At 41.2% G+C, this 16,692-nt stretch overlaps 1 protein-coding gene across 1 annotated transcript in view; it reads left to right on the top strand.

The window, feature by feature from the left end:
* The window catches only part of LOC126215305 (centaurin-gamma-1A), a 319,380-nt gene that overhangs the window by 274,979 nt on the left and 27,709 nt on the right, over positions 1 to 16,692 (top strand). Inside the window, exons 11-13 of the mRNA XM_049941987.1 lie at positions 5,378 to 5,505; positions 7,376 to 7,484; positions 14,036 to 14,153. Of these exons, the coding sequence (XP_049797944.1) occupies positions 5,378 to 5,505; positions 7,376 to 7,484; positions 14,036 to 14,153 (355 nt within the window). The remainder of the gene's footprint in view (positions 1 to 5,377; positions 5,506 to 7,375; positions 7,485 to 14,035; positions 14,154 to 16,692) is intronic.

The raw sequence follows: 16,692 nt of genomic DNA, 5'->3' as shown, positions 1-16,692 counted from the left end.
GTACCACCACCGAGAACCGTCTACCGTGGAGTGCCTCCTTTGTCACCCGGTACCACCTCAGAATGGAACAACTGAACCGCGTCCTTTTTCGAGGCTTCGACTGTCGTCGTGTCCTGAAATTAGCTCACCTGACCCGACATCCTTCCCGTCCCTCCTAAAATGGAGTTCTGTCGGCCACCCGACCTCCACGACATCCTCGTCCGTCCCTGTACCGCTCCCAGTCCCGACCCCTCGCCACGGGGGTTGTATTTCTGTGGAAGACCTGTGTGCAATACTTTCCCGATCCACCCTCTCGGTACTTCCTATTCCAGTCCCATCACAGACTTTTCCTACCCCATAAGAGGGTGGCCACGCACCTGTGAAAACGACCGAGTCTTATACCTACTCGGCTAAGTCGTTGCACAGCTTTTCATATTGGCGTGACTACCAAACAGCTGTCCACCAGGATGAAAGGCCACTGCCAAACTTTGACCCAGAGCAGAGTACATCACCCTATGGCAAAACACATAGCTGAACATAAAATGCTAGATTTCAGTGGCCGTTTCACTACCCGAGCCATCGGGATCCCTCACTCCACCACTAGCTCTCCACAGGTGAGAGTTAATCCTACTGAACATTCTCTGCTCCCAAAATTACTCTGTCCTCAACCTATGGTAACCTACTGTTCCCATACCTCCGACACAATGGTTCCCAACCCCTGTGCCTTCCAGTCCAAGTTGCTGGAGATGAAGGTCATATGTATGTGAACTGTGCTTGCTTGTGTAGGTGAATAATGTGTGCTTATATTGTTGATATTCCAACCTGTAACTTCCATTGTTTGATTGTAATAGTTGTTATGTTTTGATTTAGTGTTTACAATATATAATGTCTAAATGATAACTGTTGAAAACATACCACAGTGGTGTAGGGGAAGTTGAGATGTATTGTCTGATACAGAACACTAGTGGTCCGTGAAGCTGAGAGACAGCCTCAAAGCCATCTAAGCTACACATCACATGCACTGTGTGTGAGATTTTCAATATTCCTTCTCAGTCTCTTGTAAGCCACAAACTTAGTCGCTATTTCATTATCGTTATCACTTTAAATTTTTATGTGAGGGTAATAACAGAAAAAACTTTTGGTAACATGATGCAAAAAACTAATTACATTTACTATTCAGTCTAAATTTACACCTTACAAACACATTAGTTTAATAGTAAGAAGGACACACAAATGAAACAGTATAATTGTTAATTTAATATTGTTACAGTTCCCAATATTTTGAGATAAAATTCAATCAAATGTCAGTTTTACATTTTGTAAGTGCAAGAACAAAAGATTTTTAATATTTGAGGGTGGTTTTAGCAAGAAAAAGAAAAGAACTTATGTGACACTCGTGGGCTTTCTGGAGGGGGCTTCTGTAGGGCAGCTTGTGGCTGTTGCCGGTTTGGTAGACCACAAGTGTCACGTACCAATTTGTTCATCCCGACATCACCGACACCATTGTGGTATGTTGTAAATGATTATCATTTATATCTTGTGTATAAATGATTTAGTGGACAACACAGATAACATTGGAAGCTTCGTGAAATTACTCACAGATGTTGTTATTGTTCGTATGAAAGTTTCAGCGCAAGGAGACGGTAACGAAACGTGCAAAGACCTGCAGAGGATCAGTGATTGGTGCCGGGTTGGCAGTTGACTATAAAGAGAGAGGAACAAAAGACGGCGTGCACAAATAGGTGATGAGAGCAGTTACTGTTTGATTATTGGCGAGAAAACACTGAGAACAGTAACAACTGCAAAACACGTAGCAGAAGCACCGGACTGACCTAAGGTGGAATACCTCGTAAAAGAAATTGTAGAAAGAGTTTATGCGAGGCAGAGATTCACTGTGAGAATGTTGAGGAAATGTGATTCATGTACGAAAGACGTGGCATAAAAAACACTCGTTGAACTTGTTCTTTAGTCTTGCTCGTCACTCTGGGCCCTTACGAAGCTGGCTTGCTAGAAAAAAATGCCCAGGTGTGAGTAGGACACACACACTACGAGTTCTGTGCAGACTTAATTGTTTACGTAGACAGTTTAGCGAGATATCGGTTCTGGAATTCCGAGACTTTTGAGAATGTTTTAAGTTTGAAGTAGGATACCAAATGACGAGAGAAGTTTTTCCTGTGATATAAATACAAATGAATAATTTTCAGGTTTTTTGTCTTTACTTTACTGTGATCAATGCTTCTTGCAAAATTTGATGATTATAGGTCAATGGGAAGTACCCTATACATTTTGAAGAGTGAGTTTGGAAGTGTCAAAACATTTGACATAAATAGCTGTATCTTTTGATTTCATTGACTTAGAAGCTTAAATTTTGTACACCACCGAGGGACTGTGTAGGCCTTAGATGACATAAATTTGAATTTCATATGTCTATCTTTTCCTGAGGAAAAGGGGTCTTAACAAGTGGACAGAGAGACAGTCAGTTTAAAAATGACAAAAAACAATTTCATGTGTGATAGTTACAGATTAATGATTTTCAGACTCTTTCTTTTACTCGTGCTGGAAAACCTTGTTTCTCACCAAATTTCATGATTTTAGGCCAAAGGGAAGTACCCTATAGGTTTTGATGAGTGAGTTTTCAAGTATTAAAATGTGTGACATAAATGGCCATATTTTTTTATTTCATTGACTTAGTATACTGCCAAGGGGCCTTAGACATTAGTATGTGACATAAATTTAAACTTGATACAGTCACCCATTCCTCAGAAAAAGGGATCTTAACAGAGGGACAGACAGACAGTAGCATAACAAATGACAATTTTCTTTTTTTGTGATAGAGTTGCAAACTAACAATTTTCAGAGATTTTACTTCAGTTATACTGTGAAACCTTGTTTCATGCCACATTTTATGATTCTAAGTCAATGGGAAGTACCCTACAGGTTTTGATGAGTGAGTTTTCAATATGTGACATAAATTCCCTTATCTTTTGTTTGCATTGGCTTATAAGCTTCCATATTTTACATCACCAAGGGACTATAGAGCTTGGTATGTAGTTTAAATTTCAACTTGATACATGTTGAGGTTTACACTTGCTAACACTCTCTGTTCCGTGTTCACTAGATAGAGAAATGGTGAACATAAAGTACAGAATCACACAGTGCAAGAGTACACCAGGTCGACAACAAGCTCACTTGGCTGCCTCACATCGGACTTCTGAAGGCAAGATTTTTCCATAAACTCAATGTCCTTTGCTTCCTCGCCCACACTTCCTGGGGTGTGGACCACTCCATCCTTCTCCACCTTTAGTAGGCTTTAGTGCTGTCTCTCTTGGACTATGGTTTCAAGTTGTATCCGTTTGGCCACCAGTGCCTTCCCTACTAGCCCTGTTGATAGTCTCCTGGTTGAAGCTGGGATCCCCCCCCCCCCCTCTTTCTGTTCGGTGATCCCAGCAATCGCTGTCCATTCCTCTCCCACTCATCCTTCCTATTCTATCTTCTTCCCAGACCATGGACGTCACCCACCCAATTCCCGCCCTCGGGCGGGTTTACCGGTTGGGCTCCGCCTTGTGTCTCTTTACCGATGGTGTTCCATTGTTTTTTTCGCGTTCTGTTGGTTTTTTTTTTTTTTTTTTTTTTTTGCCGGATTTTATGAGAGTTTCAGGATGCTGTTGTTTTTTACACTGATGGCTCTAAATCTGCTGATCGTGTGGGATATGCCTTCACGTCCTCTGTTGGCACGGAAAATCATCTCCTGCCACCTAAGTGTGGGGTGTTTACTGTAGAATTGATGGCAAATTTCCAGGCCCTTACCTTTATTAAACAGTCCCAACTCAACTGAATTTTGTTATGTACGAACTCCACGAGTGGCCTTCTGGCTATTGAGCGATTGTTTTCCCACCATCCCTTGGTCTCGGCCATCCGTGACTGTCTCGCTGATCTTCACCGTGCTGCTTGTTCCGTTGACTTCCTTTGGGTCCCTGGCCATGTGGATATCCCAGGTAATGAGCTTGCTGATCGTTTGGCTGGGGGAGCAATCACTAACCCCCCCCCCCCCCCCCTTTCACACAATCATGGGCAAACTCTTGGGAGGCTACCTCCCTGTCTAATAAACTTCGTGCAATTAAGGTGACACCTGTCCCGTGGTGTTCTTCCTTCCACCCCTCCCGAAAGGTCTCAACCACCCTGTGTCGTCTCCGCATCAGCCGTACCGGGCTGACCCACTGTTTTCTTTTGCGTAATGAGCCACCCCCCCTTTGTGGGTGTGGAGCCTTCCAGTCAGTACTGTGCGGCTGGTCCCGGCTGAGGTTCGAGTCCTCCGTCGGGTACAGGTGTGTGTGTTTGTCCTTAGGATAATTTAGGTTAAGTAGTGTGTAAGCTTAGGGACTGATGACCTCATCAGTTAAGTCCCATAAGATTTCACACACATTTGAACCTTCCAGTCAGTAGCCCATATTTTGGTGGAGTGCTCCCTTCTTTTGACTCTGCCTACTAAGTACAGACTTCCCCCACTTTACCTTCGACGTTGGCTGACGATTCCCAGATGGTCGAACTGGTTCTCAGTTTCCTCTGTGAAAGTGGTTTTTATTCTCAGTTTTAAGGTTTTTAATCTCACTCTGGTGTTGGGGCAGGGCGGTGAGGGTCGGGGTGTCTCCCACTGTTAGCTGTGTTTGGAGATTCCCGACTCCACTCCCTGGCCAAGATCCTCTTTTCTTTCGCTTTTACTCTGTTTTTTATCACTTTTTATAATTGGTTAGTCTCCTTTTACAATACACACTTCTACATTCTAGTGGTTTAAATAGCAGGTGGTCTTGCCTCTACTGCATCAGAGGTGGGATATTTCCTGCCTCTAGCATAGCCTTGGGGTTGCCCATTTGCTGACTTCCCTCATTTTGTTTTTACCATTGACAACGCGACTGCACTTTTATGTTTTTTAGCCTTTTACCTTTTATCGTTCTGACTTTTCTGAGATGTCAAACTGTCTGAATGGACCACATTTGAAACAAGGGATTGATGACCTTTTGGTCCCTTAAACCCCAATCAACCAACCAACCAAGTTCAGTACTTTTATGAAGTTTGAATGGAACAGGTAGAAAAGTTTCAGAAATCAGGTGTGCAATTCTCTTGCCTCTGTGCAAAAGTCATGACAATTAAATTATAAAATGTGGACATTTACAGAGGGAGAGGGAATATATATCGTAACAGTTCGAGGTACTCTGGTCCCACTTTACTTGCTATCTCAGACAATTTAAGTTTTTTCCCTTTTTTTACTTCAATATGAAAGGAATGAAACTCTATGTCAATACAGAGAGTAATTGATAACTGAAGAGAGAAGAGAATAGTTTCATTACACTGTTGTAGATAATTATATTAGTAGCATCAAGACCTCATATTTCTGTTGCAGACTCTGACGGCTACGAATTCTTCATTGTCTCCCTGGACAACAAACAGTGGCATTTTGAAGCCAGCAACTCAGAGGAAAGGGATGAGTGGGTTATGGCCATTGAGCAGCAGATCCTCAACTCATTGCAAGTAAGTAGCATCCAGTTATTTATGAAGAATCCAGTCTCTGCTTTATAAATATATGCCTCACATGTATGGAACTTTAGAATGACAGTACTGCATGGCTAATTTACTTACATTTCTGCTCAGTCAAATGTTTTCTGTCGGATCACTAAAATCAGATAATATTATTATTATAACAACAACTCTTTTATAACCAGTTTTGAATCTATTACAGTATTTTAATATTCCTAAATATTCATCGTTGCGAGCAATGAAAGCTTCCACTTAGAAAGGCAGAAGAAGTAGATTCATTAGTTGTCAGAATATTGATCAAATGACAGAGCAGAGTAGAAATTGAATTTTATGTCTAAATTCAAAGCCACTGGGGAACAGATTCTTTCTCTTTGAAAAATGTTTGCTTATGTTCTGTCCTATTCAACAGCAACTGCTTCTGAATATGCCAAAAAATGTCAAGTAATACAGTTTACAAACACATTTAAAATTTAGTTTGTTTTGATATGTCATGCAGTTGTCAAGATTGTTTTCCAATTTACATAAAACTTTCACTGTGTATTTTTTCATTGCCACTAAGACACAGCAAGGGAAAGATGTTCTGCTTAATTTTCGGCAGAGCTTAGTAAAAAAAACTAAATAAAAATATTACTTACTATCCAGCATCACACTTTTTACTTGCACAACTTTTCTATTTCAATGAATAGTATTCTTTATGCAATAAAATCTTCACGGGTTTTACCACAAGATGGAATGCGCTCTCATTGAAATCTCGTGCATCAAGGGACCTGTGAAGATTTTATTGTTTTGATACACTGTGGAAACCGTAGATGCAGTATATTTTTGGATGTTGAAATAACTGCTGGTAAGTCATTTTTTTAAGTGAAAATTTCATCTTAAGTGCAGGAAGAGTTTTGGGTATAATTGTGGATAAACAGCTGCCACAGAAAGAGTACGGAAATTGTATTTGTAAGAAAGACAGTACAAATATGTAAGTGTTCGAAACAGGTCTACTTCACAAAACACGATACCTCGAGACAAATATATTTCCGACCGATAAATCCGCATCTTCAGTACGGTATCGAGATACGTGGTAGAGCACCGGCAGGCTTTTTAGACTACAAGGAAAGACTGTAAGATTTGTAGCTAAGGCAAACAAAAGAATGTAAAATACTTACCTCCTAGTTTATGTACATCCTGCAAGCAATCATGTTTCTGATGCTAAATTGAAAACACACTGTAAAGAACAGTAATGTACATAAAAGCAACGCATGGGAAAGGAAAAACTTTATAGAATTATAAGTAATAAAAAAAGCAGCAAATTACAGTCCACACACAATAGGGATAATTTTTTACAATAAACTGTCATCTCACTTTAATATGGCCAATTTAAATACCTTACAAAATAAACTGAAGTACCTATTAACAGAGAAATACTGTTATTGAATAAATGATTTCAAATTGTTATGTCTCCTTGTAAAATTGTTAGTTTATGTAGTCACAAACTGAGTTTTGTAAAAGAAAACAGATAATTTTTTATTCTTGACTTTTTATATCAATGTATGTATTTACTGTTCACTAGCACAAGAAATAAAAGTAGTACAAACCCCGTATCTCTGGATTATGTAAACTGAAGGTATCACAAATTGAAAAACTGATCATTATATACATAGCATATAAATAAATAAAAGAAAAATAAAAAGTTAAAACGGTATCGGGTGGTAGTTTTTCTAGTGTGGTCGTCTACATTTGTTGCCAGATGTGGCAAATATTTTAACTAATACCAGCCTTTTAGACTCTGTTCCTCACGTTTGTCACAAATAAACCACGTTTTACTTCGAATAACCAAAAATAATGTATCTGCTTCTCATTTCAATATTTCCAGGCCAACGAGAGCCTCAAGACGAAATTGTACGGCGCGGACGCAGCATCGCTGGAGGCGATCAGGACGAGGGTTCCCGGCAACTCGCACTGCGTGGACTGCGATTACCCCAGTGAGTGGCAACTGCAGCGAGGGGGGAGGGGGGTGCCTCGGTTGCTGACTGATCTAGTATGCAGTACCTTGCCCGTGAGCTCTGTTGTCTCCCTTACAGTTCAGACAGACCCAGGCACACAGTATCAGGTGTCTCTAGTTTGCTGCTTGTATTTGCCTGTTGCCAAACTCAGTTTATTAGTAAGTTATTCTTATGCCCTGTTGTTCATTTTTACCTTCTCTCACTCTACTGTGAAATGCACTAAATAATTTACAGGAAGACTGCTTTTTCTCGGCCATGTTTGCAGTATGCATTAATACTGTTACAGGTGATTTACTTATCAGTTTATTCTGCAAATTTCCATTTACTAATGAGTCACAGAATTTCTTTGAGGGAGAGGGGAAACAGGGCAGAACTCTGGTTACAGAGATACTGTTGTCAGAGTACAGAAATTTGTTTTAAGAATTGTGTAGGGTGTTTCACGAGGAATAGTCAGTATTCGGGGATAAGACACGAACTGCCGTTCGAAGGAAAACTGTCAACTGGGCACGGGTTCTACAATGCATACCTTCAGAGCTGTGAGCACTTCATCTTTGATAGTGTGAAACAAATTTCTTCTACTGCAAGTCTTTAGTTTCCATATTTTGAGAGATGGTTAATCTGTGAGTCACACATCTTCTGCCGAACAACTGCTCGTAGCTCTGAAGGTATGCATTTTAGATTCCACGTTTAGTGGACATTTATTTATTTTTTATTTATTTCCCGTATACTATGTCCACCAAAAATATGGAAAGGAAAGCAAAGAGCTTTCAGTAGAAGAGATTATTTCACAATATCAGAGATAAAGAGGTGCTCATTGCTCTTAAGATATGCATTTTAGAATCCACGTTTACTGGAATTTTTGCTTTGCGCGATCGTTCCCGTCGTCTTCGAATATTCGGAATATCCTACGGTGACTTCTTCAAAAAATTTGGTGTTCCACAACTGCTTCACGATAATAAAACCGACACACTGCAGAGACGAATTTCTCACTGGAAACGGAAGAAAGAATGTGTTACTGACACGCGTCCGGAAACGGACGGCGTGCGCACGACGGAGACAGATCGTCCCGTAGAACCCGGTCCTCCAAATCTGGTGTACGCAAAGTCTACTGCCTCCCCGTGTGCTCGTCTGTCTAAAAGAACCCGGGGTCACACAGACCTCCAGAAAGGGCTCGAAATGCCGTGCGATGCGATCGGTGTCCGGAGGGTACTCGTTTCGGTACAGCTGTGCTACCTCTTAACCGTCCGCATCTGCTCGGCCGTACACCGACACCGTCTCGATTTATTCCTGACACGAATGCCGGACCGTTCTGCCGCTTACGGTATGCCGTGTCAGTCTCGCAGCCTGCAGCAGACAAAGTCGGAGGAACTTTCATTTGTCGGTGCCATCTACTGTGGCAATGCTGCATTTCTGGACACATGTTCGTAAGATCTTTTTTCTCCATTTCTAGTCAGGAATCCGTCCCTGCAGGTCGTCAGTTTTATTAATGTTCACCCTGTATACGTTCGTGTCATTTCTCATTACTAATATTTAATTTTTCCCAAAAAAGGGTGAGAATTATAAATATAACACTACAGCATATATCACGTAGGAAGGTGGACACACACAGAGCAAGAGAGTGATAAGGAAGCACGGAGGGGATACACGTGAGGGCAGAGAGGTCCACACTGCTCAACCACACAATGTGTAGCTACGGACAGCAGTCAGGTTGATTTGGTTGTACAACATCCGATTGGAAGTTCAAATATATGAGTAAAATAACCTGATGTTGATCACTGTTTCTTTCAAATCGTCCTTCACATCTTGACGATATTGTGTCACTTGGTGCACAGCATTCACTCTGAATCTGACAAGACGGGCAGGACAGCTGGCACAGCTTCACAGAGACATTCCTCTCACAGGATTTGTTTAAATTAACGCACTGCAAGAGATAAGCACGGGTCTGATTTTCAGTGTCCAAATTCTTTTTACTTTTAACCCAGATCGTATCGCCAGAATTCTCGGTGTTCGCACCGGGCACCTTCTCGGCGATAACTGAATTGTAAGTAGCATTCGCTGTTACGGTCGGTGACTTCAGAGTGAGGTGCGGTCAGAATTATTCGGCGAACTTCTCGAAAGTGACTGCATTCGTTTCTGAATGGTAGTGACTGCTCTTTTTCTCACACCTTAATACGAGTTTGCTCCCAGGACTGAAACCGGAGAAGGAGCCGACGAGCAGCTGACGACCTGTGTGAACTTTAAAACTGCCAGTACTAATTTTTCAGCAGATTTTGCTGGTATACTTCCGGTTGACCCACGTTTCGTCAAGGTTACACACTGTAGAAATACCTCACCCCTCATTTCACGCATCTCGTTCGGGAACGCACCTCGTAGTGTAGTGTGTCACTTTGTCGCATTAAAAATTTTCTTCGGTCGTTACTTGTAACATATTTAAAGCCAAAGTATTTTAAAATTATTCGATTGACGAGCCACTACATTTCGAGACCATTTTGTCAGGCACGAGATACTCGTAGTGGTCTACTTTTCAAACACTTAAAACATCCTTGTCAGAATTGTTCTGCAGTGTTACAGCTTCCTTGGAAAGTGGGTGCTTTCCAGGCAAGACAAAGCAAACTTTTCCTAACTTTGTTCAACTTTGATACTTATATTTATAATTTTCTGTGGAGTTTCCTTACTGACATCACATGCTTCTGCAGTCCATTCATGTGATTTTAAAATGTCTGCTATAGGATTTACATTTGAAAAGGTAATAAATGTGGTAAATAATCCCCCCTTTACCAGCCCCTGAAGCACTTCTTGTTTACTGCCGTGACCTCACTTATTTATTTATGCACCCATGTGCGTGCGTGCATGTGCTCGCTCTCTCTCTCTCCCTCTCCCTCTCTCTCTCTCTCTCTCTCTCACACACACACACACACACACACACACACACACATATGTTCACAGATACACCACTACCACAAAATGTCACTGGCATTTCACTCTGTGACACTGTATCTCCACAAAGTACAGCAATGGCTGTAAGAAAGCAGCAGTCGTCATCGCAACTAGGTGCTGAGAGGGAGAATAAACCTTATTGGCTGTTGGCGGTCACTGGGTACGGATACACAGAACAGCTGGAAACGTGGCCATATTCTGATGTGATGCGTTCTGATGTGATGTGAACTGTAGGATCGGAAACACCATCTACAAGTACTTTGAGGAGTTAGCATAGGCAGAGAACAGAGTCAAATATGAGGATACACGTGTGTTCAACAGCCTGAAAAGGAATATTAAATGTCTTGTGATGCATTTGACAGAATTTAGGACGGAATCAGATATCCTTACTTGGGCAACTTCTACTCCATTGAAGAGTATCTTCAAGTTACTCTTAAAATTAATGTATTAGATTATTTTATATTTAAAATTAGCTCTGCAATTCAATAATGTTTCCTAGCGTCAAGTCATTTCATTGTATTGCACTTAACACTTTGGAGACCGGCCACTTAGAAGAATATTGTGCCCAGGAAACTGACCAATTATGCTTATTTAGTGGCACAAATATAGTTGTTATAATTCGAGAGTAATACATACTAAAAATGGCCACGCTTCGCGATTTATTTTTCGTATTTGCATTAGTTCTTTGATAGATCACACATTTGAAGGTAACGGTGGCAGAAAGTATGAGTAACCTCCCAAGAACTTTCCAGATTTCTTGCTCACGCAACAAACATGATGGTTTGTAGAAGAATCACAGCAAACAGCAGAACTTAATGGGTACACGCACGAAATTACATCGGTGTGTTCATATTGGAGCCATTCACAACAAGAGCTATTATGTACACTTCTTTTTTAAATAAATGTAGAAATTAACAACCCACACCAGTCACGGGACAGGTTGCAAGACGTCGGTAAATTGTTCTCGTATGAAATGAGTCCAGTTGTCGAGCATAGTTGGCTTGCACATGAAGAAAATTGCGGCCCAACCTGTACTCGAATGCAATGTTTTTTAACACAAAATAGCAGCCTGAGCTATGCTCTGGCTTGCTCTCCAAAGTGCTAAAATAAATAAAATCTCGATCTTTGACTTCTTTCCACATCCCTGACACAACTCTCTGCAGGATACAACTGATACTGTAAGCCTGCAGGCTTATGTTGTCATTCTTGCTTACGGTAAAATCTTTTAGGTTGTTCCCCTCAGTATATATGCAGCTACATGTACGAGGAATACAAATGACTACTGGGAATCCATTTCTGTGGTATGGTAATAGTATTTTGGTAAAAATATTCCCCCCCCCCCCCCCCACCCTCCTCCCCCTCCAACACCCCCTTTGTCAGCCTGTTTCGCTTCCTATCCATTGACAATGGCCCACCAATAGTTGCAGGAAGAACTGCACCCAATAAACCCCCTTCTTCAAACAAGTGACAGTAAACTTCCCATTTATATGTGAATGCAATATTGGTCTTTGACAATTTTCATCATACTGGAAGACACTGAAAAGGATCCCAGCAGAGGGTTGAAAACATGGATTTTGTGAGAAGGAACTAGAAAAATGTGTTGTGGACTATCAGCCTTGAACATTTTACCTTCCATCATATAAGATATTATCAAAAAAAATTTTTTTTTTTTTTTTTTTTTTTTTTTTTTTTTTTTTTTTTTTTGCGGTCTTTATACATCCGATTTTCAAATCTTGTTGGTACACGTGTTGCTGGTGTTTTTTGACAGTCAAATGGGTTATACATGTTTCTGAGTGCTCAGTGAATTATTACTTTCAGAGAAGTTGGATCAAAGAATTTTCATTAAATTTTACTTGAAAAATCGAATAAAATGCATCGTGACATTCAAAATGTTGACTGTGGCTTTTGGTAAATCTACAATGAGTAAGACAAGAGTTTGAATGGTATAAATGTTTCAAAGAGGTTCGAGAAGCCAGGATGCCCTAGCACATCAATTACTGACGACAATGTGGAAGAAGTAAAGAATCTGTAAAGTCACTGAATCACTATCGGAGAGGTTACTGATGATGTGGGCATATCCTTTAGCTTATGCCACAATTTTTTGGATGTTTTGGGCATGAAATGTATAACAGTAAAGTTTGTTCCAAAATTAAATTTTGACAAAACCTGACTTAATGTAAACAATCACTCAGGAGTTGCTTAATGAAGTCAACAATGATCCAAAACTGCTAAAGAAGGTTACAAAAGGTGATAAAGCGTGGGTATACAGGTTTGATGTTGAAACCGAGGCCCAGTTGTCCCAATTGGAAATGCTTCAAGAGCCACGATTGAAAAACTTTGGAAGTTTGATCATGTTTTTCTTCAATGACAATGGGACAGTGAATCATGAATTCATACCGTCAATAAGAAATACTAACCTGGAAGTTATGTGCCTTTTGCATGAAGCAATCCAAAGAAAACGACCAGAATTGTGGCAGAACCACTCTTGGAAATTACGCCATGATAATGCTCCCACTCATACCTCAATGCTTGTTGGTGATTTCTTTCGCAAAAAAAAAAAAAAAAAAAAAAAAAAAAAAAACCATCATGTTGCATCAGCCACGGTATTTGCTAGACGTGGCCCCCTGTGACTTCTTTCTATTCCCCCACAAGACAGTTCCCTGTCTCTCATAAATGCAAATGCCATGTCCTGCCTTTAGGAATTCTGTCAGAGATTGCTGTGGGACAATGCTGGCTGTATCCTCAAATGCTACAGTGCTGCCATCTTTTGGCAGAATATGCTGATGCTGCTAAAAACTGTGGAAGAATGTTAGAATGTTGGTGCTGGAGATAAATTTGGTACATTATTACAACATTAGAATTATTACAATGCACGCATATATTACTACAATATTAGTTAGGAAAAGGAAGGTAATATGCTGACACTGAGTATAAATTTAAGTGTTAAAGAACTCTTTTCTGAAGGCGCGTATTTGGAGTGGAGTCTCATGGAAGTGAAACATGGCCAATAAAAAGTTTAGACGAGAAAAAAATTGTAGCATTTGAAATGTGATGCTGTAGGACATTGCTGAAAGTTAGATGGATAGATCAAATAGCTGTTGAGGAGGTACTGAATAGAATTGGGGGGAAAAACAAATGTGTGGTACAACCTGATCGAAAGAAGGGACCGACTGGTAAGATGCATCCCGATTCGTCGAGGAACCCTATTTGCTAACGAAGAGAAGTGTGTGGGGGACAGGGTAAAAGCCATAGAGCGAGATCGAGGGCTGACTACAGTAAGTCAGTACCACCGCAACATTGCAATATTTTATTAGATAAAGAAATAAGAAACATTCTTTCTGATCACCCCTTGTAATGACTCCAGTTTGTTATTGATGTTATTATAATGCTCTGTCAGCACATTCAGTTAACTAGGGAGTTGGTCTAATAGTCTTATAGCTGCTTAAACTGCCTCCCCCTGCGCCACAGTCAGTTTAAGTCACCAACATTTGAGGTGATTTTTATTTGTAGTGTGATTTTTTTACAAAATAGGAAATATTTTTCTCACTTGATACCTTGTGCAAATTATTAAAATATAATTGGTTGAATTTCAGACCCAGACTGGGCCAGTGTCAACCTGGGGGTTCTGATGTGCATCGAGTGCTCCGGTGTGCATCGCAACTTGGGTTCCCACATCTCGAGAGTGCGGTCGCTGCATCTTGACGAGTGGACGTGAGTGCACCTGAAGCTTCTTAACTTTTTTCAGGACCTTTCTTGTGTGTCTGTGCTGTAGCGTAAACTTGACAGACTGTTCCAAAATGTGGCCCGGGCACATTCGTATGCCACTAGCACTGAACACCGACGGACTCTCTGCGAGACGTGGAATGCACGACTCGGGATTTGGAATTCTGTCGAAAACACTCTGTGTTGCTTGTGAGTCATTCGGAATATTAAGTTTGACTGGTTATGGATTTCACAGATCAGAATGTCAAAATGACCCACAGTGCATTTGAGAACTCAGTATTCGCACAGATTGTCAGTGAAACAGGATGCCATATCCGGTGTTAAAGAATTGTCATGGAGAGACTTTTGATGGTGATGTTGGGGGGGGGGGGGGGGGGGGGGGTGACTGTACCATCTGCCAACAATGGAAGTTAACATAATCTAGTCACACCTGTTGGTATCATAGTAGTGGATTTTGTGTCTTCTGTATCTTTATTATTACTTGCTCTGTTTTCATGAGATAATGCGAAGGTTCAGTAAGATCTTAAATATTTTTCTGATGCATGTTCTCACACAAAAGAATCCAAATATATAAAAGTGGAGAAACAGTTTAGGTTTCACAATACGTGGATGGGGGAGAAAGCTGCACTGTGCATGAACGACGTTGTACAAACTTAAAACTTCCGGGCTGATAGGCCGTGGTCGAAGTATAAAACTCTCCCCTGACGTTTCGTCTCCGACTGTGGGAGACATCCTCGGAGGTAAAGCGGCGAACTGCGAAGAGAACTCGAGGAAGCGCTGATTATATAGGCAGTACAGAGGGCGCCACTGTCGATCACGTGGCGTCGGCTATGAGATTGTCTCTGGTGATGCCGACATTCTCGATTGAAAGTAATCGATCGTCACACTTGCGGTGCAATGCTGACATCCAAATTTTATCCAGTTTAACACCTTCGTCTTTCCTGTTAAAATTATTACGATGTTTATCAATCTCGATAGCCTCTCTATACAAGCGTGCATAATAATGCGAGGTTTTTGATATGACGCTCGTCTCGCTGAATTTTATTTCACGATCACCTTCCTGGTAAACATGTTCCGCTACGGCCGATTTATCCGTGTGACCCAGGCGGCAATTCCTCTTATGTTCGGCAAGACGGGTATTCACACTTCTCTTTGTGGTACCGATGTAAACCTGTCCACAACTACAAGGAATGTTATATACCCCCGGAGTAGCCAAAGGGTGCCGTGCATCTTTTGCCGACCTTAAAAATTCCTTTATTTTCCTAGTAGGTCTGAAAATAGTTTCCACCCCATACTTGCCTAAAACTTTCCCAATGCGATCTGTGACCTTGCTAATGAACGGAAGAAAAACTTTGCCCACGGACGACTGTTGTTCGTCGTTACTCCTGATTCTCTGCCTAGAGCGAAGTGCTCGATCTATATCCTTGCTAGAATAGCCATTCTTCACGAAAGTTGACCGTAGATGTTCAATCTCATCTTTTAAATAAACAGGTTCAGAAAGTTTGTGCGCCCTGTCTACCAAAGTTTTCATTATTCCTCTTTTTTGTCTAGGGTGGTGGTTTGAATCTTTGTGTAGATAACGATCAGTATGTGTGGGCTTTCTATGCACCTTATGGCCCAACATTCCGTCTGGTCGTTTAATCACAGACACATCCAGGAAGTTCAATTGCCCATTCCTTTCTGTCTCCACAGTGAATTGGATTTTCGGATTAATGCTGTTTAAATGTGTCAGGAAGGCATCCAAGTCCTCTGCTCCGTGTGTCCATACTACGAACGTGTCATCGACATAGCGATACCATCTGGCTGGTCTCTTACTGGCAGTCTGCAACGCCCGTTGTTCAAAAGTCTCCATAAATAAGTTAGCCACAGCAGGACTGAGAGGACTGCCCATAGCCACCCCGTCAATCTGTTCATAAAAGTCACTATTGTGTTGAAAGTAGGTTGTGGTGAGGCAGTGTCGGATTAATGCCACAATATCGGTGGGAAAAATATCCGCTGTGCATAAGATAGCTTCGTTTACCGGAATCGTGGTAAATAACGACACAACGTCAAAACTGACGAGGATATCATCCGGACCCACGCTCGTTTCCTTTAACTTGTCAATGAAATGAGCTGAATTTTTAATACGACTGTCCGTCCTACCAACATAAGGCTGCAGCATTGAGGCAAGGTGTCTAGCTAACTCGTGTGTCGGTCCGCCTATAGCGCTGACAATTGGCCTCAACGGAATCCCAGGTTTATGAACTTTGGCTAAGCCATAAAGTCTAGGTGGGTACGCTTCTGTTTTACAAAGCAGCTTCTTATCATCGGAGCCAAATGAAGATGCTTTCACCAGTCGATTTGTCATTCTTAAAATCTTCATAGTCGGATCTTTCTGGAGCTTTTTGTAATTGGAGGGAACCAAAATATCGATAGTCCTCACTGTTCAGTATGACGGTGGCATTACCCTTATCTGCATTAAGGACAATAATGTTTTTATCTCCATTTATATCCCTCAGCGCCTTCCTTTGAGCCTGCGACAAATTAT

This window comes from Schistocerca nitens, chromosome 12 (genome assembly GCF_023898315.1).
Source record: "Schistocerca nitens isolate TAMUIC-IGC-003100 chromosome 12, iqSchNite1.1, whole genome shotgun sequence".
Classification (NCBI taxonomy): Eukaryota; Metazoa; Arthropoda; class Insecta; order Orthoptera; family Acrididae; genus Schistocerca; species Schistocerca nitens.
Note: the sequence above shows the minus strand (reverse complement) of the source record. Positions and strands in the feature narration are given on the sequence as shown.